The sequence below is a fragment of the Anomaloglossus baeobatrachus genome, chromosome 1 (assembly GCF_048569485.1).
Source record: "Anomaloglossus baeobatrachus isolate aAnoBae1 chromosome 1, aAnoBae1.hap1, whole genome shotgun sequence".
NCBI lineage: Eukaryota > Metazoa > Chordata > Amphibia > Anura > Aromobatidae > Anomaloglossus > Anomaloglossus baeobatrachus.
Window position 1 is genome coordinate 872,237,372 of NC_134353.1, and position 21,961 is coordinate 872,259,332.

At 45.3% G+C, this 21,961-nt stretch overlaps 1 protein-coding gene across 1 annotated transcript in view; it reads right to left on the minus strand.

Moving 5' to 3' along the window:
* The window catches only part of IPO11 (importin 11), a 643,145-nt gene that overhangs the window by 584,997 nt on the left and 36,187 nt on the right, over positions 1 to 21,961 (minus strand). Inside the window, exon 3 of the mRNA XM_075326256.1 lies at positions 20,233 to 20,333. Coding sequence (XP_075182371.1) covers positions 20,233 to 20,333 — 101 coding nt within the window. The remainder of the gene's footprint in view (positions 1 to 20,232; positions 20,334 to 21,961) is intronic.

Here is a 21,961-nt window from a genome sequence, read left to right on the forward strand (position 1 = left end):
GGGGTATCAAGCCAAGGCGCACAAATGTCCTCCTACTTTTCACATGAGATAACCCTTTCTACTATCGACAGGATGTGACCCATGCTCCCTTTAGGCACGTATGTAAGGCTTATGTTCACATGTGGCATCTTTTGTGCATCTTTGGTGCATTTTTGAGGTCACAAAGATGCACCAACATACAAGAATTTCCTTCTCCCAGCAAAGTCTATGAGATTTCCATTTTTGTTGTCCACACTGGGCATCTTTTGTTGGCCGCATTTTTCAAGATTCTGCATGTCAAGTCTTTTTCCGTTTTTACCGCGTTTTTGAGCCCTTCCAGTCAATAGATTTTACTTAAAAAACGCAATGGGCAAAATCCCATAAAAACGCGTTGCCTTTTTGTCACGGTGCATTTTTCGTGCATTTTGGATGCACCCGAGATGCACTCAAAATGTACTCAAGATGCACTGGCAAAAAGATGCCACGTGTGAACATAGCCTAAAGGTAGTGAAAGTCAGACCCTCACAATCCGATATCAATAGCCTACTCTAAACATACTCTATGAAACCAAAATAAAACAGTAACAAAAGGAAAGGAGTCCGGCTCACCGATCAGCTGATTGCTGTTATATAAATGCCCTGTGCATGGAATGGTCTGGCCACCAAGTAGAAAGTTAGAAAGAAAAAATTCCAGCGCTGTCCAATAAAAATACTCCACTTTATTAGAAAATTCTTAAAATCCAGCATAACAGCTCATGATATAGATCTCAGTGAGAACTACGCGTTTTGATGCTAGGTCTTAGTCATGACTCACTGAGATCTACATCATGAGCTGTTATGCTGGATTTTAAGAATTTTCTAATAAAGTGGAGTATTAAACAGTAGTACAGTAAGAGACACAAGTGGAACACTGTGATGTAATCATTACTCTAAGCGCATGTGCACACAATGTGTTTTACACAGGCGAACTAGAGGAGTTTTCAAAAGGAACACGTTGTAGGACACGGCAGCGTTTTATGTCCTAAATAGAGATGAGCACCGAACACAGATTTTACAAAACAAGTGTTTGAGTTCGGTGCTTTACATATGCTGACTAGTCTCGCAAGCATCGCTGTGCTCGGGTACGCTCGGTGCTCAGCCCAGTGTGAGCCGCCTGCAGTGTTTGATCGGCTCACACTGGGGGTAACAAGAGCGTGATCGGATGTAGTGTGCTCCCCAAAAAATAAAATATATGGAAAAACCCTGCCCATCCACCCCCACAAGTGATCTGATTATGGCTGGCTGCATGTAACCGGAAACCCGTACTGCCCAATCAGTGACTTCTATTGGGGTTCAGGTCAAGTCCGGGTCCAGAACAGAACTTTATCTAAAATCCGGCTGAACCCAACGTTCATGGATCCGCTCATCTCTAGTCCTAAGGCTTCTTTTTTTGCATTTTGGTGAGAATGTGTTTGTCATTTTTGACCACTGGGGAGTTGTTTGAGTGTTTGTCCGTTGTTTTTGGGCTGTTGTCAGTTATGGTGTTCTCCAAATTTTTTTTTTCCCCATTCGTCAATAAAGCTTCTAAAGTGAAAACACTGAAGAAAATAAAAAAAGGACATTCGGGCATCTCTTCAGCCTTCTCGTTGTCTTTTATGGTAAAGTACAGAGAGTCTTCTGAGCACAAATGACCAGATCACTTTTTTTTATCCGCTTTGTGTCTTTGGAAACCTGGAGTGGTTAAAGGGAATCTGTCATCAGGTTTTGGCTACCTCATCTCAGAGCAGCATGATGTAGCCAAAGAGACTCTGAATCCAACGATGTATCACTTAGGGTATGTGCCCACGATCAGGACTCACTGTGTCCTGGACTCAGAGTGTCCTGACCTGCGGGGCTATGAGTCTCCTCCTCTCTCCATGGACACGATCAGGGTTCAGTGTGTTGCGGTCTCTCACTTGTGTTCTCGCTACAGAGAACGCTTGCTACTTCGCAGCAAACAAATGACATGCTGTGGCTCGGAAAGCCGCGCCGCAGGTCAATGTTTGCTGCTGGAAAAACAAGCACAGTGGGCACCGGATTTCTAGAAATCCCATCCAATGTGCTTGTACTGTACAACGCAGCGTTTTGGATGCAGCAAGAACACGCTGCAAACACTGATCGTGGACACATAACCTTACATTACTGGGTGCAGCTGGTCGGACACAATCAGAATTTTTAGATTTAGTCATGTAGCAGAGCTAAGAAAGCTGCACCAGCCCACAGCAGGCTCTCTATAGAGATAGTACATTGACAGTGAGGTGTCAATAAGAGGAGAGGGCGTGCCAGACTTCCGCGCGCATGACTAGTCCGAGCAAAGAGAAGTCCTGCTTCTGTCCTGCTGCTTAACCCCTTCACGACCGGCTGATTTTTCGCTTTCCGTTTTTTTTTTTCGCCGTTCTTTTTCTGAGAGACGTAACTTTTTTATTTTTCAGTCAATATGGTCATGTGAGGGCTCATTTTTTGCGGAACGAGCTGTACTTTTAAATGAAACCATCGGTTTTACCATATAATGTACTGGAAAACAGCAAAAAAATTCCAAATGCAGAAAAATTGCAAAAAAAGTGCGATAGCACTATTGTTTTTGAGATATTTTATTCACTGTGTTCACGATATGGTAAAACTGATGTGTGGGTGTGATGCCTCAGGTCAGTGCAAGTTCGTAGACACCAAACATGTGTAGGTTTACTTTTATATAAGGGGTTAAAAAAAAAAATCGGAAGTTTGTCCGAAAAAAGTGGCGCACGTTTTACGCCATATTCCGTGACCTGTAGCGTTCTCATTTTTCGGGATCTATGGCTCAGTGATGGCTTATTTTTTGTGTCTCGAGCTGACGTTTTAAACGGTACGATTTTTGCGCAGATGCTACGTTTTAATCGCCTCTTATTGCATTTTGCGCAAAAGTTGTGGCGACAAAAAAACCTCGTTTTGGCGTTTGGAATTTTTTTGCCGCTACGCTGTATACTGATCAGATTAATTGATTTTATATTTTGATAGATCGGGCGTTTCTGAACGCGGTGATGCCAAATGTGTGTATATTTTTTATTTTTTTAACCCTTTAATTTTCAATGGGGCGAATGGGGCGGTGATTTGAACTTTTAGGTTTTTTTGTTTTTTTTTTTAATTTTTTAAAACTTTTTTTTTTTATTTTACTAGTCCCCCTAGGGGGCTATAGCGACCAGCAATCCGATCGCTCTGCACTATCTGCTGATCACAGCTACACAGCTGTAAACAGCAGATACGCTCACTTTCTTTTTCACTAGGCCGCGGGCACAGTGAAAGTGAAAGCAATTCATGTGTAGTACAGAAGTCATCACATGACCCTGTGCTACCATGACAACTTCCGGAAGTCACGTGATCGCGTCACGTGACTTCCGGTATTGGGCGGTAAGTAAAAGTTTACCGCGATCGCGCTTATAATGGCGCTGTCACATATAAGGGGTTAAACGGCACGAGCAGATAACGATTCTGCTCGTGCCTAGCAGGCACACATCTCAGCTGGGAAAATCAGCTGAGATGTGTGCCGACCGCGGCATGCTGCCGCCGGGCAGACCGCGGGCAGTAATGTTATGACCGCTAGGACGTAATTTTACTGCCCGCGATCGTTAAGGGGTTAAACAAACATTCCAGGAGAACAACAGATCAGGCCTTGACAAAACAGCCATCCCTGAATTCTCTGGTTTAACCCTTGCAGCATGCTGTCTTTAGGTTACATAGCAAAAACGTGCTGACAGATTCCCTTTAAAAGACGCTTAAAAGACTGAACAAGTTAATTTAAACTTACAATTTCATATGTTCATTCTTTTGAGTGTTTTGTGACTGCTTTGTCAGGACGACTCACCCGGAAAAAAAAGATGTGTGCATATACCCGAATGGGCAGCGTGATGAGTACCCGTAGGATGTGGCTAAAGGTCACACACGGTAAAATCTCCAGTGACTCACGGTACTGATCACACTATGCAAAGGAACATTCTGAGGGATATTATATTGTGCTTTCTGGCTGATAATTTGCAGCAATCAACAGGATGACTCAAAAAAAACCACAGCAGCAAAGAAACAAAATGCTAAGCCCATTCAGCACATAAATTCGTCAGTAAACAGGCGAGGAGCGTGAAGTGACAGAACTTTTGTGCTTTTTGAACACAGCGACTGACTTGTGAAGTAAATGATCTCCTTAGTGGCTTCTGTAAAACGCCGTCTCTTTAAAGCTCAGCTTGACACATCCTTAATGCAGAAATTACTATGTGCGGGTTTTAGGGAAGTTGGGCTCATTTCTGACTGAATCAGCGGGATCCGCGGCTCATGATTAATGCCCTGTATCAGTGAGGATTATTGAAAGTCTTTGATGACAGGTCTGCCCTGTAACCCTGGCTTCAGATGGCGGAACGTTCAACAGCTGAGATGTAAAATAATACCGTCGTGTCACTTCACATCACAAGGGCTGAAAAAGCAGAAGAAAGACACATAAAAGGCAAAAGAAACCGGAAATATGGTGAACGTACTGCTAGAAAGGATGTGCTGTAAACCTGAAGATTACCTTCACCTTTCACCAGAACTCCAATCGATATTATGTCGGTGGGAGCCACCTAATGGTGCCTGTCTGTAGCCTCCACCAGGGGGAGCGGACTGAACACTCATTTACAGAGACTCCTAATAAACTTGGAAAATACCTCATCTCAGACATTGTGCGTCTTTTTCCATTTATGAGCCACTTCTTCCTCAACTAATCATTGACTTTAAAAAACATCCAGCTAAAATCCATCAGACCACAACTCCCTATAGAAGTCTATGGAGTTGGAAGGAAGAAGTATGTGAAACAGTGAGACACACACATACAGGGTACAGTAGTCTTAGGGTAAGGATGAAATTTCACCCCAGAGCTGTGATCACAGCCACACTGCTCAGTACATGCTGCTCCTGGTTGTGCTACAGAGATATAGGGAAATAAGATCTCCTCATGCATCTGTGCTCTGTATGGAAGACAATACAGCAGCAGGTCTACACCCAGCAGCAGCGGACAGCAAAGTGGATGCAGCTCTGGATGTGATGGGAGTGTGACCTTGATTCCTACGGATGCAGCTCTGCATGTGATGGGAGTGTGACCTTGATTCCTACGGATGCAGCTCTGGATGTGATGGGAGTGTGACGTTGATTCCTACAGATGCAGCTCTGGATGTGATGGGAGTGTGACGTTGATTCCTACAGATGCAGCTCTGGATGTGATGGGAGTGTGACCTTGATTCCTTTGGATGCAGCTCTGCATGTGATGGGAATGTGACGTTGATTACTATGGATGCAGCTCTGGATGTGATGAGAGTGTGACGTTGATTCCTAAGGATGCAGCTCTGGATGTGATGAGAGTGTGACCTTGATTCCTACAGATGCAGCTCTGGATGTGATGAGAGTGTGACGTTGATTCCTAAGGATGCAGCTCTGGATGTGATGAGAGTGTGACCTTGATTCCTACAGATGCAGCTCTGGACGTGATGGGAGTGTGACGTTGATTCCTATGGATGCAGCTCTGGATGTGATGAGAGTGTGACCTTGATTCCTACAGATGCAGCTCTGGACGTGATGGGAGTGTGATGTTGATTCCTAAGGATGCAGCTCTGGATGTGATGGGAGTATATCCTTGATTCCTATGGATGCAGCTCTGGATGTGATGGGAGTGTGACCTTGATTCCTATGGATGCAGCTCTGGATGTGATTGGAGTGTGATGTTGATTCCTATGGATGCAGCTCTAGATGTGATGGGAGTGTGACCTTGATTCCTACAGATGCAGCTCTGGATGTGATGGGAGTGTGACGTTGATTCCTATGGATGCAGCTCTGGATGTGATTGGAGTGTGATGTTGATTCCTATGGATGCAGCTCTAGATGTGATGGGAGTGTGACCTTGATTCCTATGGATGCAGCTCTGGATGTGATGGGAGTGTGACCTTGATTCCTATGGATGCAGCTCTGGATGTGATTGGAGTGTGATGTTGATTCCTACGGATGCAGCTCTGGATGTGATTGGAGTGTGACGTTGATTCCTACGGATGCAGCTCTGGATGTGATGAGAGTGTGACCTTGATTCCTACAGATGCAGCTCTGGATGTGATGGGAGTGTGACCTTGATTCCTACAGATGCAGCTCTAGATGTGATGGGAGTGTGACGTTGATTCCTACGGATGCAGCTCTGGATGTGATGGGAGTGTGACCTTGATTCCTACAGATGCAGCTCTGGATGTGATGGGAGTGTGACGTTGATTCCTACGGATGCAGCTCTGGATGTGATGGGAGTGTGACGTTGATTCTTACGGATGCAGCTCTGGATGTGATGGGAGTGTGACCTTGATTCCTACGGATGCAGCTCTGGATGTGATGGGAGTGTGACCTTGATTCCTATGGATGCAGCTCTGGATGTGATTGGAGTGTGACGTTGATTCCTATGGATGCAGCTCTAGATGTGATGGGAGTGTGACCTTGATTCCTATGGATGCAGCTCTGGATGTGATGGGAGTGTGACGTTGATTCCTACGGATGCAGCTCTGGATGTGATGGGAGTGTGACCTTGATTCCTACAGATGCAGCTCTGGATGTGATGGGAGTGTGACGTTGATTCCTACGGATGCAGCTCTGGATGTGATGGGAGTGTGACGTTGATTCCTACGGAGGCAGCTCTGGATGTGATGGGAGTGTGACGTTGATTCCTACAGATGCAGCTCTGGATGTGATGGGAGTGTGACGTTGATTCCTATGGATGCAGCTCTGGATGTGATGGGAGTGTGACCTTGATTCCTACGGATGCAGCTCTGGATGTGATGGGAGTGTGACCTTGATTCCTACGGATGCAGCTCTGGATGTGATGGGAGTATAACCTTGATTCCTATGGATGCAGCTCTGGATGTGATGGGAGTGTGACGTTGATTCCTATGGATGCAGCTCTAGATGTGATGGGAGTGTGACCTTGATTCCTATGGATGCAGCTCTAGATGTAATGGGAGTGTGACCTTGATTCCTACAGATGCAGCTCTGGATGTGATGGGAGTGTGACCTTGATTCCTACAGATGCAGCTCTGGATGTGATGGGAGTGTGAAGTTGATTCCTACGGATGCAGCTCTGGATGTGATGGGAGTGTGACCTTGATTCCTACGGATGCAGCTCTGGATGTGATGGGAGTGTGACCTTGATTCCTATGGATGTAGCTCTGGATGTGATTGGAGTGTGACGTTGATTCCTACGGATGCAGCTCTGGATGTGATGGGAGTGTGACCTTGATTCCTACAGATGCAGCTCTGGATGTGATGGGAGTGTGACCTTGATTCCTACAGATGCAGCTCTGGATGTGATGGGAGTGTGACGTTGATTCCTACGGATGCAGCTCTGGATGTGATGGGAGTGTGACGTTGATTCCTACGGATGCAGCTCTGGATGTGATGGGAGTGTGACGTTGATTCCTACGGATGCAGCTCTGGATGTGATGGGAGTGTGACCTTGATTCCTATGGATGCAGCTCTGGATGTGATTGGAGTGTGACGTTGATTCCTACAGATGCAGCTCTGGATGTGATGGGAGTGTGACGTTGATTCCTACAGATGCAGCTCTGGATGTGATGGGAGTGTGACGTTGATTCCTATGGATGCAGCTCTGGATGTGATGGGAGTGTGACGTTGATTCCTATGGATGCAGCTCTAGATGTGATGGGAGTGTGACCTTGATTCCTATGGATGCAGCTCTGGATGTGATGGGAGTGTGACGTTGATTCCTACGGATGCAGCTCTGGATGTGATGGGAGTGTGACCTTGATTCCTACAGATGCAGCTCTGGATGTGATGGGAGTGTGACGTTGATTCCTACGGATGCAGCTCTGGATGTGATAGGAGTGTGATGTTGATTCCTACGGATGCAGCTCTGGATGTGATGTGAGTGTGACCTTGATTCCTATGGATGCAGCTCTGGATGTGATTGGAGTGTGACGTTGATTCCTACGGATGCAGCTCTGGATGTGATGGGAGTGTGACCTTGATTCCTACAGATGCAGCTCTGGATGTGATGGGAGTGTGACGTTGATTCCTACGGATGCAGCTCTGGATGTGATGGGAGTGTGACGTTGATTCCTACGGATGCAGCTCTGGATGTGATGGGAGTGTGACGTTGATTCCTATGGATGCAGCTCTGGATGTGATTGGAGTGTGACATTGATTCCTACGGATGCAGCTCTGGATGTGATGGGAGTGTGACGTTGATTCCTATGGATGCAGCTCTGGATGTGATTGGAGTGTGACATTGATTCCTACGGATGCAGCTCTAGAGCTCTACAGTGTACTTCAGCATGAGCAAAGTTTTTACACAAACTTTTATACACAATTTTTGACAATTTTGAATTACTGTACTAAAATTTTGAGGTTTGTTCATCAATATCAGATCACTGGGGACCCGACCCTTGACCCCCACAGATCAGCGGGTATCAGCTCTGCGAGAGGCCGGGTGACACTGCAGCCTCATCTCTCTGTAGTGGCCGCTCCATCTCCAGCAGATCTGTGTCCTGCACATAGATATTAACAGCTCATTTGCATTGAAGAAAAACGTGGCTTTCTCTGGAATAAGACATTGGATTGCAGATATCAAGGTATCGTTTTCTTCAGCCTCCTATGACCCACAAGCCCATACAGATGGCTTAGGAGGACTGACCTCACTGAAACTTGCCATTTAGTAACGTATGCAGTTTGGGATCTCCTCCACCCTGACACCATCTGCCCCCGCAATCTCATACACCGCAGCTCGATGTATTCACATTGGCTGTGACACATTAGAAAGTCAGTGCACGAGGAACAGAATCAATAGAAACTACAAGCAACTAACAGCCAGTAATGGCCCCGAACACGACAACAACAAAGGGAAATCTACTTCATTTTCAATTAGGGCCAGTAAAGAAACAGCTACCGTATTTTTCAAACTATAAGATGCACTTTTTTCCTCCAAATTTTTGGGGAAAGTGGGGGGTGCGTCTTATAGTCTAAATATATGATTTTATGGGGCTTGCTGGCTTGAGGGGCAAAGGGACGGCAATGGACTGGACTTTACAATGACAGGAGAGGGTCTCCGCGGAAGAATCCCCCCCTGGAGCAACCACGTAAGCAGGCTAATTAACCTCATCAATATGCACTGCTTCCCCACACGCACCTCTCAGCACTAAAGCCAGCGCACGCTGAGAGAGGACATGGGGAGCAGACACTGCGTTACTTAGTTCCTGTAATAGTTGGCACACATGGTTTCTCCACAGCCGCCGGCTTCCTGGCAGGTGCTGGGGAGATCGTCTACCTGCTATTACAGAGCAGGAGCAGCGTGCCGGCGGGAGCAGGAGCAGCGTGCCGGCGGGAGCAGGAGCAGCGTGCCGGCGGGAGCAGGAGCAGCGTGCCGGCAGGAGCAGGAGCAGCGTGCCGGCGGGAGCAGGAGCAGCGTGCCGGCGGGAGCAGGAGCAGCGTGCCGGCGGGAGCAGGAGCAACGTGCCGGCGGGAGCAGGAGCAACGTGCCGGCGGGAGCAGGAGCAACGTGCCGGCGGGAGCAGGAGCAACGTGCCGGCGGGAGCAGGAGAAGCGTGTCGGCGGGAGCAGGAGCAGCATGCTGGCGGGAGCAGCGTGCTGGCGGCGGCTAGTGTATCAGCACCACTCCTGCACTCAGTACAGTTACCACAGCATGTCAGCCTGGCCCGGCTACGCGCTGGGGACAATGAAGTGGACAGTCTCCCCCTCCAGATGACGTGCTGCCGTAAATGAAAAGCCAGGGCAAAGGACAGCACAACCCTTTCTCCCCCCCTTCATTACATCACTGTAATACCGTACTTCCGGGTTTCTAACGCGGAGGCAGGGCCAGGCTTACTGTACATCATTACCATAGCTGGAGTCTGCTCCGGTAAGAAGTAGAAGTAAGAAGTTACAGTACAATAAACTATAAGTCCCCCCCCCATCCCCCCTAATAAAGTAAAGTACCGTACCTTAGAGGAAAAATCCCATTACTGTGCTGAACTAGAACTCCAAGCATGCCATACAGGACATGCTTGGAGTTATAGTTCTCCTTAAAGAGGTTGTCCACTATTTGGAGATAGATCATCTAATTTCCCTTGATTGCCGCAGTTGAGTTGTTTACAGTTACATTGGTGAAATATTACAGTATTATTTAGGTTATTAAATATTTTACCATATTTTTTTTTCCAAAACTTTTTTTTTCCTATTTTACACTTCTAAAACATGGGTGCGTCTTATGGTCCGAAAAATACGGTAAGAATTGTTTTTTCCTTACAAGTGGCAATCATTTGCAGTAACGCTAGGAAAAGCTGGTCGGGAGATGCACCGGACAAGGATCTGCAAGCATATCTGCTGGCAATCATGCAGCGAGGCTCTGATTAATGCTGCCTGTGGTTAAGGCAGCATGAATCGAGATAGGCTCCTATTAATTAGCCTCATCTGCTGGGTGAATATTAAACTTTGTGGTAAGGGCCATAAAAGAAAACACCACACCCAAAACATGCAGCGTAAATGTATAGAATGCAGTAACACCCTAACAAAGTACAGTCACCAAGCATAGCCCAGTATTGGTGGTAGCATTGTGGTGAAAAACAATTAATGACAAATGATAATGGTCACCAAATAAATTAACAAAACTAAATGTAAAAAAAGTGTCACCCTAAATAAATAAAGTTACATAAAGGCTAAGGGGTAAATTTAGACCGATTAAAGCATTACTTCACAAAGCAAATAAAAATACTGAGTGACATAGAGGGAAACTGGCAAGACAAAATAAGACGTCAAATTTTGATATGTCACAAAAGAGGGAGAAAAAATCCCCGAGCGTTTCGCTGGTGAAGACACCAGCTTCCTCAGGGGTGTAAGTACAAATGACTACAAGTCTGTTTTAAATAGCTAGGCAATCCATATATTATTACAAATAGGTGACCAATCTATACCTTTTATAATGCCATTAATACATGCCACCATAAATGTGGAGCTGCTAAAGGCGAGAAGCGACTAAGGCAGGCTTTCAACAGAGTATGTTGTTGGCCGAGCATTTATGTTCTCAACAGGGAGAGAGGAGAAAGCCGCTGCCAAACATCTCTGGCAGTGGCTTATCTGCCATTAAAAAAAAGAGCTATCAACTAGTGTTGAGCGGACCCGAACTGTAAAAGTCCGGATCCGTCCGGTTTCAGCGTCCGATCCAGGTCCGACCTGGACCCGGGGATCCGGCTGCACGATCCAGGTTCGGGTTTTATTTTTTTTTTTCTCTTTCTCTCTCTCTCTCCTCCCCATTGAGGATTCCGGATCGGATCCGGACTTCTGTGAACAACCCGCGACGGATCCGCCGGACCCAGATTATTACCAATCCGCTCAACTCTACTATCAACTCCTTCTCTTCCCCAACAGCTTCAGCAGAGTCATACACATCAGCTGGTTGGCCAGTCCTGATGAAAATGGTGGAATTGCCCAACTTGCATCCAATGCTAATTAAAAAAAAAAAAAGTCTTCTGCTGCTGGAATCAGTAGACAAAATCCATGGTCACTTCCCCCGCAGTTCCACAATTAGCCACCATGGCCACCGTTCTCAACTTTGCTTTCTATAAGATGTCACAGTGTGAGGGAGCCGGTGTTGGATTAATATAGACCATGGTTCGGGAAGTATCAATGAGCTGACAGGTTATGTTACATGGTGCTGCCTGATCGATCGTATATACAGTGGAACCTCGCTTAACGAGTAATCCAGTTAGCGAGTATTTCGCCTAACGAGCAAAGCTTTCTGTAAATTTGTAACTCTGTTTACGAGAAAGCTTTGCTGTACAAGCAAAATACTCACCGCACACACTTCCGGTTCCGTACATCCACCGCGCTCTAACCCGCTCTTGCAGTCTACACAAACACATACAAGCACGCACAAACACACACACACACATATGCTCACCTTACCTTCCGCTCCCTCGCCGGCTTCCTGGAACTTGCATGTATCGGGCAACTAAGGCGACCGATGCCGGACCTTCAGCTCCCAGTGCGCTGACGTTAAAGGCAGGAGCCGCTTAACTCTGATTGGCCAGCGCACTGCCTTTGAGTAGTGGCTGACAGGGGAAGGTCCTCCCTCCAAAGGATGTGTATCCGGTAACTATCGCGACGAAGGAGGAACTTCCCCTGTCAGGCGCTACTCAAAGGCAGCTGAGTGCGGAAGGTCCGGCATCAGTCGCCTTGATTACCCGATACACGTCTTCTACGGGCGAACAGCAAGTTCCAGGAGACCGGTGAGGGAACGGAAGGTAAGGTGAGCATAATGTGTGTTTGTACGTGCTTGTGCATGTGTGGAATGACACAATAGGGCACCAGGATGGGACATTTAACAAGTTGTGGAACGGATTGTCTGCATTGCAATGATTTCCTATGGGAAATCTTGCTTTGCTAGACGAGTAACTTGGTTTACAAGCAACTCCCAGAACGGATTGTTCTCGTTAACCAAGGTTCCCCTGTAATGCACAAACACTTTGGATCCTCCAGAATGGGGAAGACACTTTTTGTAGTCACCCTCTGACCTTGATCACACATGGAGGATTCAAATGGATTGGTACAACGGCTTTATAAATATAAATCTATAGAATTTGGGGAGAAAACATAGAATATTCATTGTACATATGAGTACTGTTATGCGCCTTTATTATCCACCCTAAAAAAGAGACATAGAATACGATCCAGAAAATGAAGGACAAAAGAATCAAACACTATTGATTAGACAATTCCATGTAGTTATATTCTTAGCAAAACATTGGCTTTGCCATAAAGATCAATTGGTGATGTAAAATCATCACTTCAATCACCTTTACCGGCATCTTGCTCTTTTGGACGCACAGATTTTAAAAGGGTTCTTTTCAGATTTTTAATTTCTACTGAAAATGTATTTAAAGGGAACCTGTCAGGTCCCATATGCGTTCTAACCTACACGCATCATGATATGTGGCCTAGTAACCCCTTCCTACCCATCCCTGTGTTGTAATAATGTGTATTATGAATGTAAAAAAAACCCTTTTATTGCTTACATGTTCCCTCTGTAAATAGGATAGGCTCTAGTCCCCTGGGCGTCATATTGCCCCGCGGGCGTTTGCATACTGTCCGTGGTATCTGCCCCTGTGGGCATGATACCATGGATTTATATGAGCGATGTCACCGTCAGCTCCTTCAGATCCTTACCATTCCCACAGCCTTGTTATCTGGATGCTTGCTTGTCGGCTCCAGACGCGCTCTGCGCATGGTCAAAGTCTGAAGCCGACAAGCAAGCATCCAGATAACAAGGCTACGAGAATAGTAAGGATCTGAAGGAGACGTCGCTCATGTAAATCCACGGTATCACGCCCACAGGTGCGTGATACCACAAAAAGTATGCAAACGCCCATGGGGACTAGAGCCTATCCTATTTACATAGGGAACATGTAAGCAATAAAAGGTTTTTCCGACATTCATAATACACATTATCACAACACAGGGATGGGTAGGAAGGGGTTATAAGGCTCATAGGTCAGAACGCATATGGGACCTGACAGGTTCCCTTTAATCTGATGAGATCAGAGCCATTAGGGTGACAAGACAGACATTTACTGCAGGTTCTCAGCGAAAAGTTCCCATTCAGAGACCGCAAGCAGAGATCACAAAAATGGTGAAAATTAGAAGGTGCCTGGATCACGATGTTCTGATATGTTTTCAGCTCGGACCCATGGAGCCACATCCTTTATGGTCCATATTCTCTCTACATGATGCCACGCATACACAGACTTCCTAGGACACATCTCCACGCTCTTCTCACCTTTCTTACTCCCCGAGCCGCGGTTTTGATCTCACGGTTGGATGTTGCCATTGTATAAAGGATGTGATTGCTGCGTTCTGGGATTCGTAGCAAGTAAGTAACCTCAATTAATAAAGCAACTAGTTTTAATGTCATAGGAAAAGTGTGTAAGAAATGATCGGCTCGTGCTGCCCGGGATCGACCATTACCGAATCTACAGTGACATCTACTGGTACAGACCTGTCTGTTTCCTACAAACCTGCCCTCCTGTATAGAAATGGAGCTCGAAAATAATAAATTTGTCACTTATGGCAAGTGTAGAAGTGATCTGCTGTAAAACTGGGGCTCCTCCTGACCAGAGCAGGTCCGTCCTCATCTGTTTCCAGTCCCGTACAGTCCTAGTCCTACAAAACCATGTGCCTTTTTTTTTATATATGCCATGTGCCGTTATGTGCCATGTGTCGTTTTGGATATGAGGGTTATGGATTGATGGGTGAAGTCAAAATCGAGCAGCTAATCATAACCTTCTCTCCCCATTGCGAAAAGTAACCAGTCACCGGGGGACATAGCGTGCGTGTTTAGGGAATACAACTAAGAGCTTAAAGGGTTATTCCCGGAAAAGCAAGTTAACCCCTGTTTGCACGGGTCTTACTGCTGGGACACCGAGGGGTCCTGAGATGGAGCTGTGGAAACCTATTCTTGTGGTTCCAGAGCCTTGGTCTTGAATGAAGCACAGGTGAACACAGTTAACCACCGCTCCATTCATTGCCTATGGAACTGACAGAAATAGCCAAGTGCTGTACTCGGTAGTCACAGATACAATGAATGGAGCAGGGGCTAATAGTGCACATCACCTTCTTCCACATGACATAGAGAGGGACACGGCTGACGTGGAAGAAGGTGCTCTGGTCAGATTAGATAAAAGTAGAACTTTTTGGGTTAAGTGCAAAACGCTATGTGTGTGTCAGAAATCTAACACTGCACATCACTCTGAAAACACCATCCCCACCGTCAAACATGGTGGTGGCTGCATCATGCTGTGGGGAGGCTTTTCTGGTCAGAGCTGAGGAGAAGATGGATTGAGCTAAATACATACACATAAAGTATGATACATAAGAATAGATAATTTGGCAAAAAGCTGGCTGAAGGTGATCACATGTCCGTGTCTGAATTTGTTTTGAAAATTCATATCATATAAATTTAAGCAGCAAATTTCTCCTTTTTTATTGCTGCCGCTGTGATTTGCCCTACAAGAACATATCAGGTTTTCTTTTCACATGGATCTTGAAGTGGATATGCGACCTATCCACATAACAAAAATGCTTCAAATACTCTATGAATATGCTTCCTATTAATTTCAATGGAAAATCCATACTACCATGTATAGGAAGTCAAATTGCACTTTTTTGATTCGGGTACCTTGTGCCATCCACACTGAACTGAAAAGGCTACTAAAAAGCTAATGCTAAAAAAAAAAATAAAAAAAAAACCACCACAGTGTTCTTCCACGTCAAGGAAAACTCTGTGTGAACATCTCTAACTTGTAGATTTTGGAGTTGAATCTAAAATGCATCAAAAAACATTTTGGACGCCCTTTTTATGACCTTCCTATTGATTTCATTGAGAAACCGCTCCTGTAGTGCCCGGTGATTTTCCATTTTTTTCCTCACCTCCTTCCAATAAATTTTTTATTTTTCCATTAACATAGCCATATGATGACTTGTTTTTGAGGAAAGAGTTGTACTTTTGAAAGTAATCATTTAATTCTACCATATAGTATAGTGGAAAACAGGAAAAATATACAAGAGTGGCAAAAATAGTGCAATTACACACATTTTTTGTATTTCTTTTTTTAATATACCATGTTCACTATATGGTAAAACAGAACTGGCAATATGCCTGCCAATGTCAGTACGAGTTCCTAGATACCAAACATATATAGTTTGTTGTTTCTTTTTTTTTTTTATTTAATTTGTGAAAAAAAAAATAAATCAGAAATTAGTAAAAATTAAAAAAAAAAAAAAAAAAAAAAAGTATTGCGCTTTCGTTGACATTTTCTCGGGACCCAAAGCGTTCTCCTTTTTCAGGATCTGGGGCGGTGTGATGGCTTATTTTTTGTGCCCTGAGCTGATGTTTTTACAGATACCATTTTTGAGTAGATATAATGTTTTGACCGACTCTTATTGCATTTTATTGCAATGCTGCGGAGGCCAAATAAACATAATACTAGTGTTGTGCATTTTTTTTTTGCATTACACTGTTGACCGAATAGATTTAAAAAAAAACAAAGACAATTGTACAGTGGAACCTCGCTTAACGAGTAACCCACTTAACGAGAATTTCGCTTAACAAACAAAGCTTGCTGTAAATTTGTAACTCAGTTTACGAGAAAGCTTTGCTGTACGAGCAAAATACTCACCGCACACACTTCCGGTTCCGTACATCCACCACACTCTGACCCGCTCTTGCAGTCCGCACAAACACACACAAGCACACACACAAGCACACACACACACACACACACACACACAGTATTATGCTCACCTTACCTCCACCACCGGCCTCATGGTTCTTGTAGTCCACCGACTCATTGCTACGTCCTCGCAGCGAACTACAAGACCCAGGAGACCAGCGATGGAACGGAATGTAAGGTGAGCATACTATGTGTACCTTCAGTTCCATCGCCGGTCTCCTGGGTCCTGTAGTTCGCCGCTCCACTCGGCAACCATAGCGACGAGGCAGGAAGTTACCCTGTCAAACGCTACTCAAAGGCAACGTGCTGGACAATCAGAGGCAAGCGGCTCCTGCCTTTGACGTCAGCGCTCTGGCAGCGGAGGAAGTTCCTCCCTCGTCATTATGGTAACCCGATACACAGCCCGTACCGGAGAACAGCAAGTCCCAGGAGACCGGCAATGGAACGGAAGGTAAAATGAGCATAATATGTGCGTGTGCATGCGTGTTTGTACGTGCTTGTACGTGTTTATGCATGTGTGGAATGCCACAATAGGGAACCTGAATGGGACATTTAACAAGTTGTGGAACGAATTGTCTGCATTGCTATGATTTCCTATGGGAAATCTTGCTTTGCTGAACGAGTAACTTGGTTTACAAGCACAGTCCCAGAATGTATTGTTCTTGTTAACCAAGGTTCCACTGTATTTACTAGTCACATCAGGGGATTAGAAGCTGCGATCCTCCGATTGCTTGTGCTGTACATAGTGGGGCATCAGGAATGCGCTGTACAGCAAAAATGATGATTTGCCATAAAAGCTGGCACGCAGCCGGTGTTCTCAGGGAGTTCGTCATGACAGACATAGGGGTCATCAGCTGACCCCTGGCTATCATGCAACCCATCGGCTCACACGATCACATCACAGGGCCGCCGATAGGGGCAGAGAATGACCTGCTCCCCATCGGCATGTGTTAAATCTGCTGTCAGAGATTGACAGCGGTATTTAGCTAATTACCAAATATACCCAAGTATAAGCCAACCCGAGTATAGGCTGAAACATCTAATGGTACCACAAAAAACTGGGAAGAGTTATTGACTAGAATATAAGCCTAGGGTGGGAAATGCAGCAACTACTGCTAGTAATGTGCCCATATTGTCCCCAATAGTAATGTGCCCATATTGTCCCCTGTAGTAATGTGCCCATTTTGTCCCCTGTAGTAATGTACCCTTATTGTCCCCTGTAGTAATGTGCTCATCCTTGTCCCCTGTAGTAATGTGCCCATATTGTCCCCTGTAGTAATGCACCCATATTGTCTTCTGTAGTAATGTGCCCATATTGTCCCCTGTAGTAATGTGCCCATATTGTCTCCTGTAGTAATGTGCCCATATTGTCCCCTGTAGTAATGTGCCCATATTGTCCCCTGTAGTAATGTGCCCATATTGTCCCCTGTAGTAATGTGCCCATGTTGTCCCCTGTAGTAATGTACCCTTATTGTCCCCTGTAGTAATGTGCTCATCTTTATCCCCTGTAGTAATGTGCCCATATTGTCTCCTGTAGTAATGTGCCCATATTGTCCCCTGTAGTAATGCACCCATATTGTCCCCTGTAGTAATGTGCCCATATTGTCCCCTGTAGTAATGTGCCCATATTGTCTCCTGTAGTAATGTGCCCATATTGTCCCCTGTAGTAATGTTCTCTTGTTGTCCCCTGTAGTAATGTGCCCATATTGTCTCCTGTAGTAATGTGCCCATATTGTTTCCTGTAGTAATGTGCCCATATTGTCCCCTGTAGTAATGTTCCCTTGTTGTCCCCTGTAGTAATGTACCCTTATTGTCTCCTGTAGTAATGTGCCCGTATTGTCTCCTGTAGTAATGTGCCCGTATTGTCTCCTGTAGTAATGTGCCCGTATTGTCTCCTGTAGTAATGTGGCCCTAATGTCTTCTGTAGTAATGTGCCCATATTGTCTCCTGTAGTAACGAGCCCTGTAGTAATGTACCCATCTTATAGTAATGTCCTCATTCCGGTCCCCTTCTTGTTTCCTATTATGTCATTGTTCACATAAACACACACAAAAAATTATTCATATCTGTCCTCTGTTCCCGCGGTGTCCTTTTAACTGCTTCTTGTGGACCACAGGCAAACAGACTCCTTGGTGATTATGGCCGGTGCAGGTGCCGCCGCTGCGCTTTACTTCAATTGAATGCTTTGCGGCACTGCAGACCATTCAACTGAAGTAAATAAAGCACTGACGACAACAGCGGTGGTCCCTGAACCAGCCGCGATCACCGAGGGGTCTGTGTGCCTGTGGTCCGCAAGAAGCAGGTAAGAGGACACCGCAGGAATGGAGGACAGGTAAGAATAATTTTTTGTGGGACCCTCACTCACGTATAAGCCGAGGGGGGCATTTTCAGCATAAAAAAATGGGCTGAGAAACTCTGCTTATACTCGAGTATATATGATATCAGTGGCGGGTAGATCTCCGATCTGCCCACGGCTGTTAGAGGTCCATGTCGGCTGTGAGCCCGCATCAAAGGCAGAGACACGACCGAGGACGTACCAGTACATCATAGGTTGTGAAAGTGTTAATGGGGTTTCAGTTCTGATACAATTTTTAAAAGTGTTTTGTACTCTTAGGGGCACTTTGCACACTACGACATCACAGCTGCGATGTCGGTGGGGTCAAATTGAAAGTGAGGCTCATCTGGCGTCGCAGGCGATATCGTAGTGTGTAAAGCCTTTTTGATACGATTAACGAGCGCAAAATCGTCGTAATCGTATCATCGGTGTAGCGTTGGTCATTTTCATAATTTGGAAATGACTGATGTTACGATGTTGTTCCTCGTTCCAGCAGCAGCATACATCGCTGTGTGAGAAGTCGCAGGAGCGAGGAACATCTCCTGTGTCCTGCGGCTCACGCCAGCTATGCAGAAGGAAGGAGGTGGGCGGGATGTTTACGTCCCGCTCATCTCCGCCCCTCCGCTTTTATTGGCTGCCTGCCATGTGACGTCGCTATGATGCCGCACGACCCGCCCCCTTAATAAGGAGGCGGATCGCCAGCCAGAGCGACGTCGCAGGGCAGGTGAGTGCATGTGAAGCTGGCGTAGCGATAATGTTCGCTACGGCAGCTATCACCATGATATTGCAGCTGCGACGGGGGCGGGGACTATCGCACTTGGCATCGCAAGCATCGGCTTGCGATGTCGTAGTGTGCAAAGTGCCCTTTACACTTTTTTTGCAGCCATTTATGTTTTAATGTGATATTTGGTGCTGATTCCATATCAAATGTTTAACATGCCCCTAGATTTTTATTTTTTTTTTTTATTTAATTTTTTTTTGCACAGTGAGATTTTCAAAGCCTCATAAAAAAACAAAAAGCTCCTTGTGTGAACAGCAATGTTGATTTTCGTCCTAAAATCAATAAGAAAAATATTCAAAGAGCAATGGAAGCGGTTTCTTATATGGATTATGGAGAAGATCTACACAAATAAAAAAAAATATTAATAATTAGAAAATAAAAAAAGTGGTTCGTAGTCACACTGCAGCCCACCCTCGCCGTGCTGCAGAGCACTATACACATTGGGGGGACATAGCCGACGTCCGGCAAAAGAAATATTCTTGTATTTCAAATGCAGACTCGTTCTATAATTGCTGGATGCCACGACACCAGATTTTCCTATGGGCTATATTCTTCTTACACATTTATAAAACATCATATTGCGGGAAGTCTCCAAATCAGTCATTTAGGATTGTACAAGAGCGCGTCTTCCCACTATAAATTGTCAGTGATGAATAAATCAGAGCGTGCATTATGTATGAGGCAGCGAGAATGAGGACAGGCTTTGGTCTTTGCACTAACACATACTAAAACACATCAAAATGAATAATTTACATTGGTTTTTGTATCCAGGAAGGAGAAGTTAAAAACTCGCCATGATGAGAGGGGTGCAACAAGAAAGCAGCAACCTGGGACATATCACACTGGCATAATGGGACTTACTTTGGGGCCACCCTTCTCCAGTAGCGATCAATGCCGTTCTTGAAGTAGAGCACAGCCAGCCACCGCACGTTCACATCCAGAGAATGATTTGTGAAGATGTTCTGCAGACGAAAAACACACGGCAAGATATAATGGAAGCTGCATGCAAGATAAATACTATAATAAGCAATAAGAAGGAAAAGACATCACCATGTGATAGAACATGTTCCTTGTATTACTGACATTTCTTCAAAGAATACCAACATACTGCAAATAAAAAAGGTTAAAAAAATACTAAAACTTAATCAAAACTGAACAGATCCCAATCAAGAGTCATCGAGATGCATCTGAAAACACAAAAGGGCCAATTCACCCAGACACAGGTATTGGACGCCCAGGGTGGGCCGGAGAGGGATGTGCGCCTCCTGATGAGCGTGGTGCGGCTGTCAGCGGCAGAGATGTTACTCCAGATACTGACATTTCTGTCTCAATTCACGCCGCTCTTGTGGAGTGAATTATAATACCTTGAATTTCTTAAGAGGTGCCTAAAAAGTTGGTGGAGCGGGTGTAAGGAAGACAAAAGTCACTAAAGTTTTATGTAACTATATGTAGTGCAAAAAAGCACAGACTCAAAGGACACACCTTCTCATTCAAAGAGTTTTCTTTATTTTCATGACTCTGAAAATTGTAGATTCACATTGAAGGCATCAAAACTATGAATTAAAACATGTGGAATGAAATACTTAAAAAAGTATGAAACAACTGAAAATATGTCTTATATTCTACGTTCTTCAAAGTAGCCACCTTTTGCTTTGATTACTGCTTTGCACACTCTTGGCATTCTCTTGATGAGCTTCCAGAGGTAGTCACTGGAAATGGTCTTCCAACAGTCTTGAAGGAGTTCCCAGAGATGCTTTGCACTTGTTGGCCCTTTTGCCTTCACTCTGCGGTTCAGCTCAACCGAAACCATCTCGATTGGGTTCAGGTCTGGTGACTGTGGAGATCAGGTCATCTGGCGTAGCACCCCATCACTCTCCTTCTTAGTCAAATAGCCCTTACACAGCCTGGAGGTGTGTTTGGGGTCATTGTCCTGTTGAAAAATAAATGATGGTCCAAACGCAAACCAGATGGAATAGCATGCCGCTGCAAGATGCTGTGGTAGCCATGCTGGTTCTGTATGCCTTCAATTTTGAATAAATCCCCAACAGTGTCACCAGCAAAGCACCCCCACACCATCACACCTCCTCCTCCATGCTTCACGGTGGGAACCAGGCATGTACAGTCCATCCGTTCACCTTTTCTGCGTCGCACAACGACACGGTGGTTGGATCCAAAGATCTCATATTTGGACTCATCAGACCAAAGCACAGATTTCCACTGGTCTGTTGTCCATTCCTTGTGTTCTTTAGCCCAAACAAGTCTCTTCTACTTGTTGCCCGTCCTTAGCAGAGGTTTCCCAGCAGCTATTTTACCATGAAGGCCTGCTGCACAAAGTCTCCTCTTAACAGTTGTTCTAGAGATGTGTCTGCTGCTAGAACTCTGTGTGGCATTGACCTGGTCTCTAATCTGAGCTGCTGTTAACATGTGATTTCTGAGGCTGGTGACTCAGATAAACTCATCCTCTGCAGCAGAGGTGACTCTTGGTCTTCCTTTCCTGGGCTGGTTCTCATGTAAGCCAGTTTCTTTGTAGTGTTTGATGGTTTTTGCCACTGCACTTGGGGACACTTTCAAAGTTTTCCCAATTTTTCGG